The following is a 16,820-nucleotide window of genomic DNA, read 5'->3' as shown; positions in this document are numbered from 1 at the left end:
GGAATGACATATACAAGTCCTGCACAGTGGTCAGAGGGATTTTAAGCCATTCTTCTTTCAGGATAGTGGCCAGGTCACTACGTGATACTGGTGGAGGAAAACGTTTCCTGACTCGTTCCTCCAAAACACCCCAAAGTGGCTCAATAATATTTAGATCTGGTGACTGTGCAGGCCATGGGAGATGTTCAACTTCACTTTCATGTTCATCAAACCAACCTTTCACCAGTCTTGCTGTGTGTATTGGTGCATTGTCATCCTGATACACGGCACCGCCTTCAGGATACAATGTTTGAACATTGCACGTGGTCCTCAAGAATGGTTCGGTAGTCCTTGGCAGTGACGCACCCATCTAGCACAAGTATTGGGCCAAGGGAATGCCATGATATGGCAGCCCAAACCATCACTGATCCACCCCCATGCTTCACTCTGGGCATGCAACAGTCTGGATGGTACGCTTCTTTGGGGCTTCTCCACACCGTAACTCTCCCGGATGTGGGGAAAACAGTAAAGGTGGACTCATCAGAGAACAATACATGTTTCACATTGTCCACAGCCCAAGATTTGCGGTCCTTGCACCATTGAAACCGACGTTTGTCATTGGCATGAGTGACCAAAGGTTTGGCTAAAGCAGCCCAGCCGTGTATATTGACCCTGTGGAGCTCCCGACGGACAGTTCTGGTGGAAACAGGAGAGTTGAGGTGCACATTTAATTCTGCCGTGATTTGGGCAGCCGTGGTTTTATGTTTTTTGGATACAATCCAGGTTAGCACCCGAACATCCCTTTCAGACACCTTCCTCTTGCGTCCACAGTTAATCCTGTTGGATGTGGTTCATCCTTCTTGGTGGTATGCTGACATTACCCTGGACACCGTGGCTCTTGATACATCACAAAGACTTGCTGTCTTGGTCACAGATGCGCCAGAAAGACGTGCACCAACAATTTGTCCTCTTTTGAACTCTGGTATGTCACCCATAATGTTGTGTGCATTTCAATATTTTGAGCAAAACTGTGCTCTTACCCTGCTAATTGAACCTTCACACTCTGCTCTTACTGGTGCAATGTGCAATCAATGAAGACTGGCTACCAGGCTGGTTCAATTTAGCCATGAAACCTCCCACACTAAAATGTGTGCACGGTGGCGCAGTTGGTAGCACTGTTGCCTTGCAGCAAGAAGGTCCTGGGTTCGATTCCCAGCCAGGGGTCTGTCTGCATGGAGTTTGCATGTTCTCCCCGTGCATGCGTGGGTTCTCACCGGATACTCCGGCTTCCTCCCACAGTCCAAAGACATGCCTGTTAGGTTAATTGGTCACTCTAAATTGCCCTTAGGTGTATGAATGAGTGTGTGCTTGGTTGTTTGTGTGTTGCCCTGTGATGGACTGGCAACCTGTCCAGGATGTACCCCATCTCTTGCCCATAGACTGCTGGAGATAGGCACCAGCTCCCCTGCAACCCACTATGGAATAAGCAGTAGAAAATGACTGACTGACCTCCCACACTAAAATGACAGGTGTTTCATTGTCCAACCCCTGTAAATGAGTTGCAGTTTCACCTGTGTTTTTCTTGCAGTGATGAGTAAAAAAAAGATACATAGCACAGGAAAGAACTATTTCTGTACACAACATGTAAACATAATAATCTCCTGTTTTTAGTATGCAGGCATTAATTTTCGTAAATGTACAACAACATGCTGTAAGAATGTTTGTGCTACCATTGACATTTTTCTTAATTCTGCATCTATTTGTGAATCATGATTTTACATTTATGCTTATATTGAATTTTAAAAAAGTGAATTAAAGAATTGAAATTAAATGGAACATTAGAGTCAGGTGTTTTCAAATAGTTAAAAACCTATTAGGTAAGTGGTTGTCCTGTTTTTTCTATGAAGAACAGGGATATAAAATGTACAGACTCTACTGTGGCATTGAGGAATACTGTTTTTGCCCCCAAAAATGTGTTTTCTGATATCAGGGGGGACAGTATCAAAACTGGAAATGCAGAAGTCCTATAATTCAAGTATGTGCATGGAATTACTCCTGAAGGGAAGAAAACCTGAAACATTACATTATCAGATCAAGATTGTTACTATGTCAGCCTTCAGTTCTGCAAGCATGAGTAAAAAGCCAGGTACTTAATTGAAGCTAAACAACTGTAGGCTTTTACAAAATAGTTTTTCACAATTTAAACAGATGCTTGATTGTTCACAAGCCCAGTGTTTCTTTGGGTATGGATTGCACCTTAGTCAACAACTTAAAAATTAAACTCATGATTTCAGTAAAATGACAACCAAAATAAATAAATACATAACCTGCATGGGTTCTCTCCGGGTACTCCTGCTTCCTCCCACAGTCCAAAAACATGACTGTTAGGTTAATTAGCCCTCTACATTGCCCATGGGTGTGAATGGGTGTGTGCCTGGTTGTTTGTCTTGTGTGTTGCCCTGTGATGGACTGGCGACATGTCCAGGGTGTACCCCGCCTCTCGCCCGTACACTGCTGGAGATAGGCACCAGCTCCCCTGTGACCCTGTTTAAGTATCTTAATTAACTACCAGGGTGAGAATTGTATCCTTCATTTATACACTGTTCTACTAGAACAAAAGAATATATGCTCATCCCTATTCTAACAGTATTTCAAATGTTATATGGCACTTACCTACATTTATGTCTGCCAGCTCAGGGTGGCTTTTGGATGTAAATCTCTAATGTGGAGGTAGGAAAAAGGCAAATGAAATTGGCAATGAGGGGACACGCCTGTAAGCCCATTTGCCATTCTAATTTAATTATTTAGACAGCCTGGAAAACGACTGCTGAAATAACACACAGACTACCCATTTAGGTTCAATAAACCAGTGATAGCTTTTGGTAACTCTAGCCTGCCAAAAAATAATCTAAGTTTGTAAAACTAAAAAAAATGTTTATAGAAAATGTCCTTCAGCTTAAAACTGGTTCCATTCTGTTAAATAAAAAAGTAGCTAATAAATACACTGCTCAAAAAAATAAAGGGAACACTTAAACGACACAATATAACTCCAAGTAAATCAAACTTCTGTGAAATCAAACTCTCCACTTAGGAAGCAACACTGATTGACAATCAATTTCACATGTTGTTGTGTAAATGGAAAAGACAACAGGGGGAAATCTTTGGCGATTAGCAAGACACACTCAATAAAGGAGTGGTTCTGCAAGTGGGGATGACAGACCTCTTCTCAGTACCTATACTTTCTGGCTGATGTTTTGGTCACTTTTGAATGTTGGTGGTGCTTTCATACTCGTGGTAGCATGAGACGGACTCTACAACCCACACAAGTGGCTCAGGTAGTGCAGCTCATCCAAGATGCCACATCAATGCGAGCTGTGGCAAGGTTTGCTGTGTCTGTCAGCGTAGTGTCCAGAGTCTGGAGGCGCTAGCAGGAGACAGGCCAGTACACCAGGAGACATGGAGGAGGCCGTAGGAGGGCAACAACCCAACAGCAGGACCCCTACCTCCGCCTTTGTGCAAGGAGGAACAGGAGGAGCACTGCCAGAGCCCTGCAAAATGACCTCCAGCAGGCCACAAATGTGCATGTGTCTGCACAAACGGTTAGAAACCAACTCCATGAAGATGGTATGAGGGCCCGATGTCCACAAATGGAGGTTGTGCTCACAGCCCAACACCATGCAGGATGCTTGGCATTTGCCAGAGAACACCAGGATTGGCAAATTCGCCAATGGTGCCCTGTGCTCTTCACAGATGAAAGCAGGTTCACACTGAGCACATGTGACAGACGTGACAGAGTCTGGAGACACCGTGGAGAGCGATCTGCTGCCTGCAACATCCTTCAGTATGACCAGTTTGGCAGTGAGTCAGTAATGGTGTGGGGTGGAATTTCTTTGGAGGGTCGCACGGCCCTCCATGTGCTCGCCAGAGGTAGCCTGACTGCCATTAGGTACTGAGATGAGATCCTCAGACCCCTGGTGAGACCATATGCTGGTGCGGTTGGCCCTGGGTTCCTCCTAATGCAGGACGATGCTAGACCTCATGTGGCTGTAGTGTGTCAGCAGTTCCTGCAAGATGAAGACATTGAAGCTATGGACTGGCCCGCCCGTTCCCTAGACTTGAATCCGATTGAGCACATCTGGGACATCATGTCTCGCTCCATCCACCAACGTCACGTTGCACCACAGACTGTCCAGGAGTTGGTGGATGCTTTAGTCCAGGTCTGGGAGGAGATCCCTCAGGAGACCATCCACCATCTCATCAGGAGCATGCCCAGGCGTTGTAGGGAGGTCATACAGGCACATGGAGGCCACACACAATACTGATCCTCATTTTGACTTGTTTTAAGGACATTACATCAAAGTTGGATCAGCATGTAGTGTGTTTTTCCACTTTAATTTGCAGGCCTTCATTGGTTAATAAATTTGATTTCCATTGATGATTTTTGTGATTTTGTTGTCACACATTCAACTTTGTACAGAACAAAGTATTCATGAGAATATTTCATTCATTCAGATCTAGGATGTGTTATTTGAGTGTTCCCTTTATTTTTTTGAGCAGTGTACTATGGGCCTTATAATCATATCCTTTTAAATAAGTGTCAAACATGCAGTTGTAGTGCCAAAACAACAAGTTTAGATTATCCATCTTTCCGTTGACTATACTTGCAGTATCCATCTACTTGCAGGATCACAGGGGATGCTGCAGTGGTAATTGGGCAAGAGGTGGGGTACACCTTACGTAGGCCGTCATACCATCACAGGGAAACACAGAGACAAACAGGACAAACAGTCATGCTTGCACAAACTCATTCCTACAGGTAACTTAGACTAACCAATTAATCTAACAATCAAGTGTATGGACTGTGGGAGGAAGCCAGAGTACCCAGAGAGAACCCATGCGTGCACAGGGAGAACATGCAAATTCCATGCAGAAAGATCCCAGCCAGGATTCAATACAGGTACCCTCTGTCTGCAGGGCAACACTGCTAACTACTGTATCACAGTTACTGTGCAGCAACAGTATAGATCAAAACTTTACCCTTACAGGGTAATTTTTCTCCCTATTGCAGACTCCCTATTTGTTGTAGAAACAAAATAGCTGAGACTGTAGCAGTGACCTACACATATTTCTAGGACCAACCTACGTATGTTTCCATTTGAAAACAGTTAAAGAAGCCAGGGTTGTGGTAACTCATCCATGACATCATCAGACTGCAGCTTGTACTTTCTTTTTGTCAGGTCTGGATTCTTTTGTAATAGAGCAAGTAACTTGCAGCTTACACACATTAAATTAGGTGAAAAGATAAATGACAAGTTACCAATGAAAACTATACTTTTAGGTGAAAAAAAAAAATATTTAAAAGCCATTTTTTAGTTAGTTTCCTACATTTCCGACATTATTATTCTACCTGAGCCCACCTCAACGAAGCATCCGTTTGTAGATATGGAGTTGAAGTCTAATCCCCCACAGGTGAACTGACATAAACATACATAATAGGTAAAGAAATATATACACTGATAACCGTTTTTTTTTTTTTTCCTTTATTAAAACAGTAAAGTTGTGATAATTGAGGGCGGGGTGAGGGCGGGGCGAGCGGGGGTGGGGGGCTGCAGAAGTTCCTGGCCAACTGAAAGGTGAACGGTTGCCACAGAAACCAAACTGTGACTTCAGAAACCTGAGCAATAGGTAGTCAGCAAGCAGGTGGAAAACGTTGTTAGGGTTTGACTGGTTTGGCAACACACGTGAGTAATCAGTTGTGAAAGGCCTCGTAAGGGCGAACGCCTTTTTAAGAGGAGGCTGTAGTTGGTGCTAACGTTTTAAAATGTAATATGAGGAAAAAACGTTGACATGTTTTAACTTCGGTTCAACATTAGCTGTTCATGTGAAGGTTTACATTGACCTTTTAGGTGTCTCCTCATTCCGCAAATCATTAAGTAATATACTGCAAATCTAACCTCGCCGTTCCCCTTTATGCGTTTTGTTTGTGTGCTTCCATGTTCCCCCAAAATGAGCAATGTTGTCGCTTTCTGACCATGAGACCAGCTGTGTTGTGGCTTGGATGAGATCCAGTGTGCATGTGTAAAGCAACCGAGCAAGGTCTTTGGATTGTTTGACTTGTGTGATATGCAGGCCTAGAGGCCACCTGCCATAGGGGATCTTGCCCTGTGCTGATACCAAAACCTGCCTTTTAACTAGAAGCCAAGTTGCGGCTCTTTCATGCGGGCCTGATCTCCTTAAGACATCAGCAAATATTGAACAAGTCTCTGCCCAGAATCAAACACATCTGCTCTCATGTTAGTATCGTTAGAGCAGAGACAAGGAAAGAGAGAGAGAGAGAGAGAGGAGACAGCAGTGGCTCTGTTGCATTAGTCTCTGTGTGGACACAGAGCTAAAGTTTATATCTAACAAACACAAATGCTCAGTTTTGAGGAGCTTAGGCTAACTGTGCTCCTCCGTAAACAAACATGAATCTGTGTGAAATGGGGTGCAAGATCAGCTCTGACATTTCATATGCCTCAGTCATGTTGCAGAATCAGTCAGAAGTATTTTGGGATTGTTTTGGACGGTTCTGCGGTAGAATTAGGCTAGATTATGGCATTAAGTATATTTTTAAACACTTGGACCTATACGACAACTCAAAGAGGCGTGTTGTATACACGCCTAAAAGCAGACAAATTGTCTCATATGCAAATAAAACATCAACTATACAAATCAACAAGACTTACAAAACAGGCTGTTGCACTGCGAGCAAACATTTCACTGTTTTAGTCTCAGTTTAATCTCTCTCTGCATGTCTCTGTTAACTCAGCCAGATATTTTCTGGTCTCACATAACATGAGGCATACAGTGTATTGCCAAAAGTATTTGTCTGTCTACTTTTATATGCACATGAACTTTGATGACATTCTATTCTTAATCTATAAGGTCCAGTTTGTTGAAGGACCCACCGCTGCCAGCAATAGCAACTTTAACTGTTCTGTAAACATCTTCCTCAGGGTTTAGGAGTGTTCATAGGCGGATGAGAAAACCAGAATTACAGCCTCTGCTCTGATTCATCCCAAAGGTTGAGGTCAGGACTCTGTGCAGGCCAGTCAAGTTTCTCCACACCAAACTTTATACACCTGCAGCCACGTAGGTGATTGGACCACCAAAATTCATTGATTTGGTGGTTTGACCCAGTACTTTTGGCAATATATTGAATGTAGCTCGGTTCATCATGGACAACTCGGGAAGGCCTTTGGGAAGTTTACCAGCGACATTCTTTTGTCACTGAAACTGGGACTTGTGTGACTGGTAAGGCTAGTTTCAGCCGGTGTGGCTCCTCCACCAATCAACTGGTGTGATTCCTAAAACACATCCTGTTCACCATAGTTAGGATAGTTGAGATATCTACAGGATAAAACGTTTTTGTATAGTAGTTGGAAACTAACTCAGTGCAGTTCATTCAAGCTGTACTGAAGAGGTCGGATGAGCAGGTAAAATAGATTTTCTTTGTCTAAATTGAGGTGGAAGAATTCCAGATGAGTATTTGATAGATTCCTGGCAAAAAAATTTTATGTGGTGTGGTGCTAAATAAACATGGAAGACATTGGTCACATTTTTCTGTTTGAGTTTGTAGGTTAAAAAATTCTTTAAAAAGCTGATTCTAACAATCGCTACCTTAGAAATAAAAAAATAAAATAAAAATAAAACAAAAACTAGTTCTTTAAATTAGATTCATATGTTGAAACATTGGTAACCAGGTAACCAGAAAATGAATCTGAATCACAAAATTAAATTAGATATTTCCTTAATAAATTTAGATAGTTTTTAACACAACATATAAATGTATAATGAATAAATGCAATAATCTATCCTTTGGAATATTGAAATTTTATTTTAGTGATTGTTGTTAATCATTAGGCCCATTAGGAATTTGAAACCTACTCTAGTAGTAATCCGTTGTAAATATGGTTGAGTCTTTTATTTTGAAGAGTGACTGGAAACTTTATTTTGATAACACTCCAGTGTTATCAAAAACACATGATAAGACCTCTTCCATCACTGCTTTAGGCCTATTAGGAATGCATTTTTTAGCAATGTTATGGTAAACTGTGTGGGAGGAAAACAGACTTATTCATCAATTTTTATTTACTTTCCAACAGGTATTACTTAAGATGGAAGGCAGAAAGAAATTTCTGGAGAATTTTCGTCTAAAAGCGAAAAAGCCACGTAAAAAGCTGCTTGCCAAACAGCCAAGGAATCTGGCCACCCGGCGCAGCATTTCAGTGCCAGACCTGACCTTTACTCCAGGCGAGGCAAATTCTGCAGAAAGTGAAGTGCTGGCTACCCCCTCTGGTGCTATCTACTTTGGCATCTCTCCTGATCCGAGTGAATTGGATTCTGTAGCTAGTAGCTCTAAAAATGAAGGACCGCCTTTTGCAGACGAACCCACTGACTCACTCTCACTCTTAAGTGCTCTGCCGTCTGAGGATGCGATTTACATGAAGAATTTAAGTCCAGAGAGCAAAAGGAATGTTCATGTAGAAGACATTTCTGCACAAGAGGATACAAAACCCAAGGAAAATGTGCAAAAATTCATATTCAAGCCCATTAAAGAACCAGACAGCAACCAGGCGGAGAAAGATGAAGAGCCCCAAACTCGCAGAAAGATGTCTGACACCATTGCAGCCATCCTCAACAGAGCAAGCTCGATGGGGGACGAAAGACGTCCTCATGTTGAGAAGAGGACCGTGATGTTCGAGACAAAAAAGCCGACGTTTGAAAAGCTTACTCTACAAACCAGCCGACCAAACTCTGCAGAAAGGCTGTCCTTACAAGATGCTCAATTTGATGGTACAGATGCTGAGTCTCTGTATTCTGCATGTGGCACTCCCAGTGAGGAGCAAGTCAACATGCTCTGGGCAACAACCAGGGAGGAGGAAGACATCGAAGTGTCCCCTTTCGCTCTGCTGAGAGAGATGTCCATGGATGAAGGTCTTCTGGACTTGGAGAACCAGGATGAGTCCCTAGAGGAGGTTAGTTTGATGGATTTAAGTATTTTTGTAGATTGAACTATAAATCAAGTTATTGGAATCTTATTGTAAGTTTAAAGTTTCTCTGCATGTTTTGGGTGGAATTTGCACAATAGCTCGCAGTAGCAAGCTTTTTACTGGTTCTTAAATCCAAGACATTCCAACTTCGATGTAGCTATTAGGGTTAGGCTCCCTGGAAATATGCAAGGTACATTTAAAAAGGCCTCAGCTTCTGCAAATATGTCCTAAACTTCTAGTATTAGTATGGTTATATGAAAAAGTACTGGTCACATTTACTTGATGTTTGCTTAGTTTATGTAACAGGCAAATAGTGTTGCTTGCTTCTTACACCACTCAGAAGAATTAATATGAGAATTAGCACCAAACATACATTCACTTTCTTTTTTTATTTTATTTCAGTTTGTTACATTCAAATTACTCAATTTCTTAGCTTTATTGGCACTTTTGAATGCCAGTAAGGCTACGTTTTATTGGCACTCTTTTGATATATGAAAAAAAAGTCTCCATAGGGTTTTGTAATGACCTGCTGATATTTGGCTGGGAGATGATCACCTGACAACAACCTTTTCTGTCCTTTGTCTCTGAGGTACAGTGACGAGACCAGTCACAAACCTGTCCTACAAGTCAGTTTCACAATATGGTTGAGAGGTTTTCTCAACCATGTGAACAAAACAGTTGATAAAATCTCTCATGTACCGTTGACACTCTATGCCCTGTAAGAATATACAGTACAGACCAAAAGTTTGGACAAACCTTCTCATTCAAAGAGTTGTCTTTATTTTCATGACTATGAATATTGTATCTTCACACTGAAGGTATCAAAACTATGAATTAACATATGTGGAATTATATACTGAACAAAAAAATGTGAAACAACTGAAAATATGTCTTATATTCTAGGTTCTTCAAAGTAGCCACCTTTTGCTTTGATTACTGCTCTGCACACTCTTGGCATTCTGTTGATGAGCTTCAAGAGGTAGTCACCTGAAATGGTTTTCCAATAGTCTCAAAGGAGTTCTCAGAGATGCTTAGCACTTGTTGGCCCTTTTGCCTTTACTCTGCGGTCCAGCTCATCCCAAACCATCTCGATTGGGTTCAGGTCCGGTGACTGTGGAGGCCAGGTCATCTGGTGCAGCACCCCATCACTTTCCTTCTTGGTCAAATAGCCCTTACACAGCCTGGAGGTGTGTTTGGGGTCATTGTCCTGTTGAAAAATAAATAATGGTCCAACTAAACGCAAACCGGATGTAATAGCATGCCGCTGCAAGATGCTGTGGTAGCCATGCTGGTTCAGTATGCCTTCAATTTTGAATAAATCCCCAACAGTGTCACCAGCAAAGCACCCCCACACCATCACACCTCCCCCTCCATGCTTCACGGTGGGAACCAGGCATGTAGAGTCCATCCATTCACCTCTTCTGCACCGCACAAAGACACGGTGGTTGGAACCAAAGATCTCAAACTTGGACTCATCAGACCAAAGCACAGATTTCCACTGGTCTAATGTCCATTCCTTGTGTTCTTTAGCCCAAACAAGTCTCTTCTGCTTGTTGCCTGTCCTCAGCAGTGGTTTCCTAGCAGCTATTTTACCATGAAGGCCTCATTCACACAGTCTCCTCTTAACAGTTGTTCTAGAGATGTGTTTGCTGTTAGAACTCTGTGTGGCATTGACCTGATCTCTAATCTGAGCTGCTGTTAACCTGCGATTTCTGAGGCTGGTGACTCAGATGAGCTTATCGTCCGCAGCAGAGGTGACTCTTGGTCTTCCTTTCCTGGGGCGGTCCTCATGTGAGCCAGTTTCTTTGTAGCGCTTGATGGTTTTTGCGACTGCACTTGAGGACACTTTCAAAGTTTTCCCAATTGTTCGGACTGACTAACCATCATTTCTTAAAGTAATGATGGCCACTTGTTTTTTTTTTACTTAGCTGCTTTTTTCTTGCCATAATACAAATTTTAACAGTCTATTCAGTAGGACTATCAGCTGTGTACTGTATCCACCTCCTGCACAACACAACTGATGGTCCCAACCCCATTTATAAGGCTTGAAATCCCACTTATTAAACCTGACAGGGCACACCTGTGAAGTGAAAACCATTTCAGGTGACTACCTCTTGAAGCTCATCAACAGAATGCCAAGAGTGTGTGGAGCAGTAATCAAAGCAAAAGGTGGCTACTTTGAAGAACCTAGAATATAAGACATATTTTCAGTTGTTTCACACTTTTTTGTTCATTATATGATTCCACATGTGTTAATTCATAGTCTTGATGCCTTCGGTGTGAAGCTACAATATTCATAGTCATGAAAATAAAGAAAACTCTTTGAATGAGAAGGTGTGTCCAAACTTTTGGTCTGTACTGTATATAAGCACAAACATAATGCAGAAATGTCCATTTTTTATTGAAGCCGTCATCAATTTTGTGTTCATTAAAAAGCCCTTTTTAATCTTTCTTATTCAGAACTCTGCCGAAGCCTGTGATGACTTTGATGACAATATTACGGAGCTAGCAGAAGGCGCTGTGAGTATTCACACAATGAAAATCACTAAGCTGCTGCTGTGAACAGTCATGTTAATTTAACTGTGGGTTCTCCACAGGACATTTTGTTGCCAGGCCCTGATGTTCAAACACCCTCCCCGTTCCAGAGGTACCTCCTTAGCATCAACCTAAAGTATGGTCGCAATCTGGTCGTCAGAAACAGGCGTTCTGGTAGGTTACTGTGATGACCCTAATGTGATCCGGCCCCTTTCACAACGTGTCAAAGGGAAATGTACATATTTTCAAACTGCTCTTAAAACCTTAAGTTAGGCTGAGGTGTGTCCAGCTGGAGCTGGTCCCATTTTCGCCGACAGGAATGCAGCTCATTCTGTGTTGTCTTTTGGTAATAGCTAAAGGGCAATCCTTAACAAAATACTGCATTTGAACAAAACTGGATTACATTTGTAAAATTTTTCCACAAAACAATTAATAGTTTCACATAGGAAACATGTTAATATAATAAGCAAGAATGGGGTGTGTTCAGGTTCTGCTTTAATACAGCTTTGCTATGAGAGTGACAACACAAACAAATGTAAAAAGTATGCAGTTAAACCAGTATAACAAAAAGCAGAGTGCATGAGCGCAGATGCTTGTATTTAATTAAAAGATGCAGTTAGTGCAAGTAACTCCTCATTTATTTTTTAAACAGCTGTTTCTCATAGATTTAAAAGGGACAAAATTTTTCTCTTGTGTCATAAACAGTTTTTTTTAATGGAATTTTACAATTAAAATCATACTTAGTAATAATTAAAAATAATTCAGGGGGCATCTCAATAGTCCCCTGAATTACTGAACTTTGGATCATATTTTAGCTGGTCTAGATGCACCTGTAAATGTTGAATCCAGAAACCTTTGTCTGTTTTCAAAAGGAGATCTTTAAAATTAGCAGTTTTTGGTTGCTAATTTATTTTTCAGAAATGTATTTCAGTTCAAAAAATTATTAACTATAAGGGAGAATAGTCGGATAAACTATCAATTTCAGAAGATTAGGTCGTTTTACGGCTTCAGAACGACAGCATCCTCTAGTGGCTAAAAATGAAACTACAGGAGTATTTCGGGAAAAAGCTGTGTGGTCTCATGCATAAGTTGCCAACATACAGGGGTAGGACAATAAAACTGAAACACCTGGTTTTAGACCACAATAATTTATTAGTATGGTGTAGGGCCTCCTTTTGTGGCCAGTACAGCATCAATTCGTCTTGGGAATGACATATACAAGTCCTGCACAGTGGTCAGAGGGATTTTAAGCCATTCTTCTTGCAGGATAGTGGCCAGGTCACTATGTGATACTGGTGGAGGAAAACGTTTCCTGACTCGTTCCTCCAAAACACCCCAAAGTGGCTCAATAATATTTAGATCTGGTGACTGTGCAGGCCATGGGAGATGTTCAACTTCACTTTCATGTTCATCAAACCAATCTTTCACCAATCTTGCTGTGTGTATTGGTGCATTATCATCCTGATGCACGGCACCGCCTTCAAGATACAATGTTTGAACCATTGGATGCACATGGTCCTCAAGAATGGTTCGGTAGTCCTTGGCAGTGACGCACCCATCTAGCACAAGTATTGGGCCAAGGGAATGCCATGATATGGCAGCCCAAACCATCACTGATCCACCCCCATGCTTCACTCTGGGCATGCAACAGTCTGGGTGGTACGCTTCTTTGGGGCTTCTCCACACCGTAACTCTCCCAGATGTGGGGAAAACAGTAAAGGTGGACTCATCAGAGAACAATACATGTTTCACATTGTCCACAGCCCAAGATTTGCGCTCCTTGCACCATTGAAACCAACGTTTGGCATTGGCATGAGTGACCAAAGGTTTGGCTATAGCAGCCCAGCCATGTATATTGACCCTGTGGAGCTCCCGACGGACAGTTCTGGTGGAAACAGGAGAGTTGAGATGCACATTTAATTCTGCCGTGATTTGGGCAGCCGTGGTTTTATGTTTTTTGGATGCAATCCGTGTTAGCACCCGAACATCCCTTTCAGACAGCTTCCTCTTGCGTCCACAGTTAATCCTGTTGAATGTGGTTCGTCCTTCTTGGTGGTATGCTGACATTACCCTGGATACCGTGGCTCTTGATACATCACAAAGACTTGCTGTCTTGGTCACAGATGCGCCAGCAAGACGTGCACCAACAATTTGTCCTCTTTTGAACTCTGGTATGTCACCATAATGTTGTGTGCATTTCAATATTTTGAGCAAAACTGTGCTCTTACCCTGCTAATTGAACCTTCACACTCTGCTCTTACTGGTGCAATGTGCAATCAATGAAGACTGGATACCAGGCTGGTCCAATTTAGCCATGAAACCTCCCACACTAAAATGACAGGTGTTTCAGTTTCATTGTCCAACCTCTGTATTTTAGGAGTTTTGGGGACTTGTTTTACTTAAAGAACGAAATTGGAAATTTGTGTTTGAATAGTGTCAGATTGAATTAAGGCTTGAAATTTAGGATAATAGAGTTTAAAAGCTACTTCAGCTTCAATTCATTTGCAATTTAAAGTTTCAAGCTACTCCTCTGTTGACAATAAACCCTGGTGCTGTGGAATTCTCATTTTAATTTTTCTAATCATGTTGGGTAAAGTAGACCCTCCAAGCCCAGTGCCCTGTGTTAGTTGAGATCTTACACTTCATGACAAGATGGCACAATGATGATGCAATGCCCATACACGCCCCCTGCCTCTGCACTGTTTGCCCAACAATCAGCACTGTGCCAAAGGGCCACCAATGGCATACATTGTCATTACATATTCTGACAGGGACCCACACCAACAGCCCCCCACTCCTTGGGGTTTTTGTTCTCCCCTCTTTTTCTTTTCTTCCCCCCATTAATTTCCATCGTCACCACTCTCTGTCGTGCCAGAGCTTTTCTCCTTGCTAGCTGCCACATTCTCCTCCTGTCAAGTTGCCTGGAGGTTTCCCTGTCACAGGCTGGCAGGGTGGAGCTGCTGTGGGTCCTGCTTGCCTTTGCGAGATGTTCATTTGGAGTGGGGAGCTGACAGACCTGACAGCCCATCCCCACAGGGCCTTTGTCATGTGATTCAAGCCTCCCCGCAGGCTCTCTCAAGCACCCCTTTATTCCCCCTCTATACAAATGAAGGCATGGGGCTGGCTTTCATTTTTTTGGCCAATCTGCGTGCAATTGCAGAAACAAAGAAGTCCAAAACCCCCACCAGACAGACTTTCTTAACAGGCTTGGTAGATTAACACTGGTTGCTTCTGGATTTTGGGGTTCTGGTCGCCTCATGCTGGCGAGTGTTTCTACTCTTCTGACAATTAAATGGCTACTTTCCTGGTTTCACCATGTGTGGGGTACATCTCCGGCCCGCAAATGACTGTGCCTCACATAATTATCATGGGGGAAGGGTGTGTATTTTCCTACACACAGTGCCAACACAGGGTAAAAAGTATACTCCCTAATAATGTTTGCATTAAAAAAAATCCTATTTTTAAATGAGAGTAATTGCACATTCATTTCTCAAGGTAGTAATGATTTCTTGTTTTTTCAAACGTAATTAATTCCAGCTACAAGTGATCCTTATGTGAAGTTCAAACTTGAAGGGAAGCAGTTCTATAAAAGCAAAGTGGTTTACAAGGACCTGAATCCGCGATGGAATGAGTCCTTCTCTCATCCGCTTCGGGACAGAGACCATGATGTGGAACTTAGGGTAGGCATTATTTGTTTTACCACACCTGCACAAAGTTAGAATAGTGGACTTTATTAATTCAATATATCCCAAACTGGCAACATTTAATTTTATGAGATGTGTTAATAGGTTGTAACAATGTTGCAGGTCTATGATAAAAATCTCACAGCCGATGACTTCATGGGTTCAAGCACTATTTCTCTGAAAGACCTTGACTTGCACAAGTGAGTACTTGATACATTCACTTTTCATGCATTTCACGATTTCATTTTAAGTAAAAAAAATAATTCTTTAAGTGATAATTAGTTTTCATTCTGTCCTTCACCAGAACACATGAACTGGAGTTGCGTCTTGAGGACCCTAAGAGCAAAGAAGATGACATGGGAGTTATCGCCGTGGAAGTCCGATTGCTGTTCCGAGATGCCACAGTGAAAAGAGGCCCTGTATGAATATATCTGTGATTCAAAAAAAAAAGTTTATTGCAGAGGAAATTCTCTTATTTGTACTAACGAATGCTTTTATTTTTCATTTCAGAGATTCCGTCCAAAAAAGAAGGTAAGTTCGTTTCATACCTCGGACATTTTCAGTTATATAAAACATTTCCAAACTGCGATTACTGTAGTTTTCTTAAAGCTTTTCTTTTACTCAGCAGTTCTTATCCAAAGCAGCACTAGGTGGCAGTAGCTCACTGTGAAATGGTAAAACAAAGAATTATGTTCTAGACCCTGGCTTTTGTGTTTAACCACAGCCAATATACAGTAGATGTATAGTTAAACTTATACCCATTAATATTTGCTATTTAAGCATTTAAGAAATATGACAGAATCTCATACACATCAAAATCAGAATACAACCTGAATTTGTTGAAGAATGTTTTTCGATAAGTATTCCATAGGTGTATTTTGTTTAGCAGTAAACAAAGTTTCACTTCCCCCTCAAGTGGATTTCAATACACTGCAGCTGTAATTAGATTCAGAGTGAAATTGGAGGGTTGCTGCTTGGGACTCGCTCTGCTGCGAGTGGGTTTATCTTCACACCTATGCTGTCACTACATCTGCCACTGTTTAGTCTCTTGATGGTCCAGCAGACAATCTCAATTTGAAATGAGATGACAAAGACATGAATGCCATTTTCCTTCAGCGTCGTAGGTTATCCGCTGCAGATGGTTAAAGATACTCAAAGGGAGGCAGAGATGTGCAGTGGGACTATACACAATGTTCGGCCTGCTTAAATCTGCCTGCTAATTTAACAATGTAACAATGCAGCCCCCCCTCCACCAATTTGTTTTGGAGAAACATACAGTATCTTGTTGCGTTTAACACCCATCGTGGTCTTACAGCTCGGCTCCCCATACTTCGATACATCGTTTTTCCCTCTGTGATACCACCGCAGAGACCAGGAATGGCAGGGGCCTGAGTAAAACTCTGCTGTGTGATAGTGTTTCAAACAGGAGGGGGCGTGTGGGAGAAGCGGAAAAGCGAAGGGTGGGTGGTGATGGTCTCGGGCTGTTTGAGGCACGTTGCCAGTGTGGGATGCCTAAGATCGGCAGGGCTGATAATTCCCAGGCATGGTGGGCAATAACCCAGATGTTAGAATGTAATATCACAGCTGTGGA

General features: G+C 42.1%; 1 protein-coding gene across 3 annotated transcripts in view; it reads left to right on the top strand.

Annotated features, from left to right (window-relative positions):
• Nucleotides 1–5,588: 5,588 nt before the first annotated feature.
• mctp2a (multiple C2 domains, transmembrane 2a) overlaps nt 5,589–16,820 on the top strand; it is a 53,791-nt gene continuing 42,559 nt past the window's right edge. For 2 of the 3 annotated variants that reach the window (XM_047352625.1, XM_047352611.1), the window contains exons 1-8: nt 5,589–5,720; nt 8,124–8,996; nt 11,472–11,531; nt 11,609–11,720; nt 15,084–15,226; nt 15,353–15,429; nt 15,534–15,648; nt 15,740–15,760. In XM_047352625.1, the coding sequence (XP_047208581.1) occupies nt 8,136–8,996; nt 11,472–11,531; nt 11,609–11,720; nt 15,084–15,226; nt 15,353–15,429; nt 15,534–15,648; nt 15,740–15,760 (1,389 nt within the window). In that variant the 5' untranslated portion in view covers nt 5,589–5,720; nt 8,124–8,135. Of the gene's footprint in view, nt 5,721–7,416; nt 7,455–8,123; nt 8,997–11,471; nt 11,532–11,608; nt 11,721–15,083; nt 15,227–15,352; nt 15,430–15,533; nt 15,649–15,739; nt 15,761–16,820 lie in introns of those variants that run through there. The other variant, XM_047352618.1, reaches the window with a different exon arrangement.

This window comes from Girardinichthys multiradiatus, chromosome 2 (assembly GCF_021462225.1).
Source record: "Girardinichthys multiradiatus isolate DD_20200921_A chromosome 2, DD_fGirMul_XY1, whole genome shotgun sequence".
Lineage (NCBI taxonomy): Eukaryota > Metazoa > Chordata > Actinopteri > Cyprinodontiformes > Goodeidae > Girardinichthys > Girardinichthys multiradiatus.
This window is presented reverse-complemented; position numbering and strand designations above follow the sequence as displayed.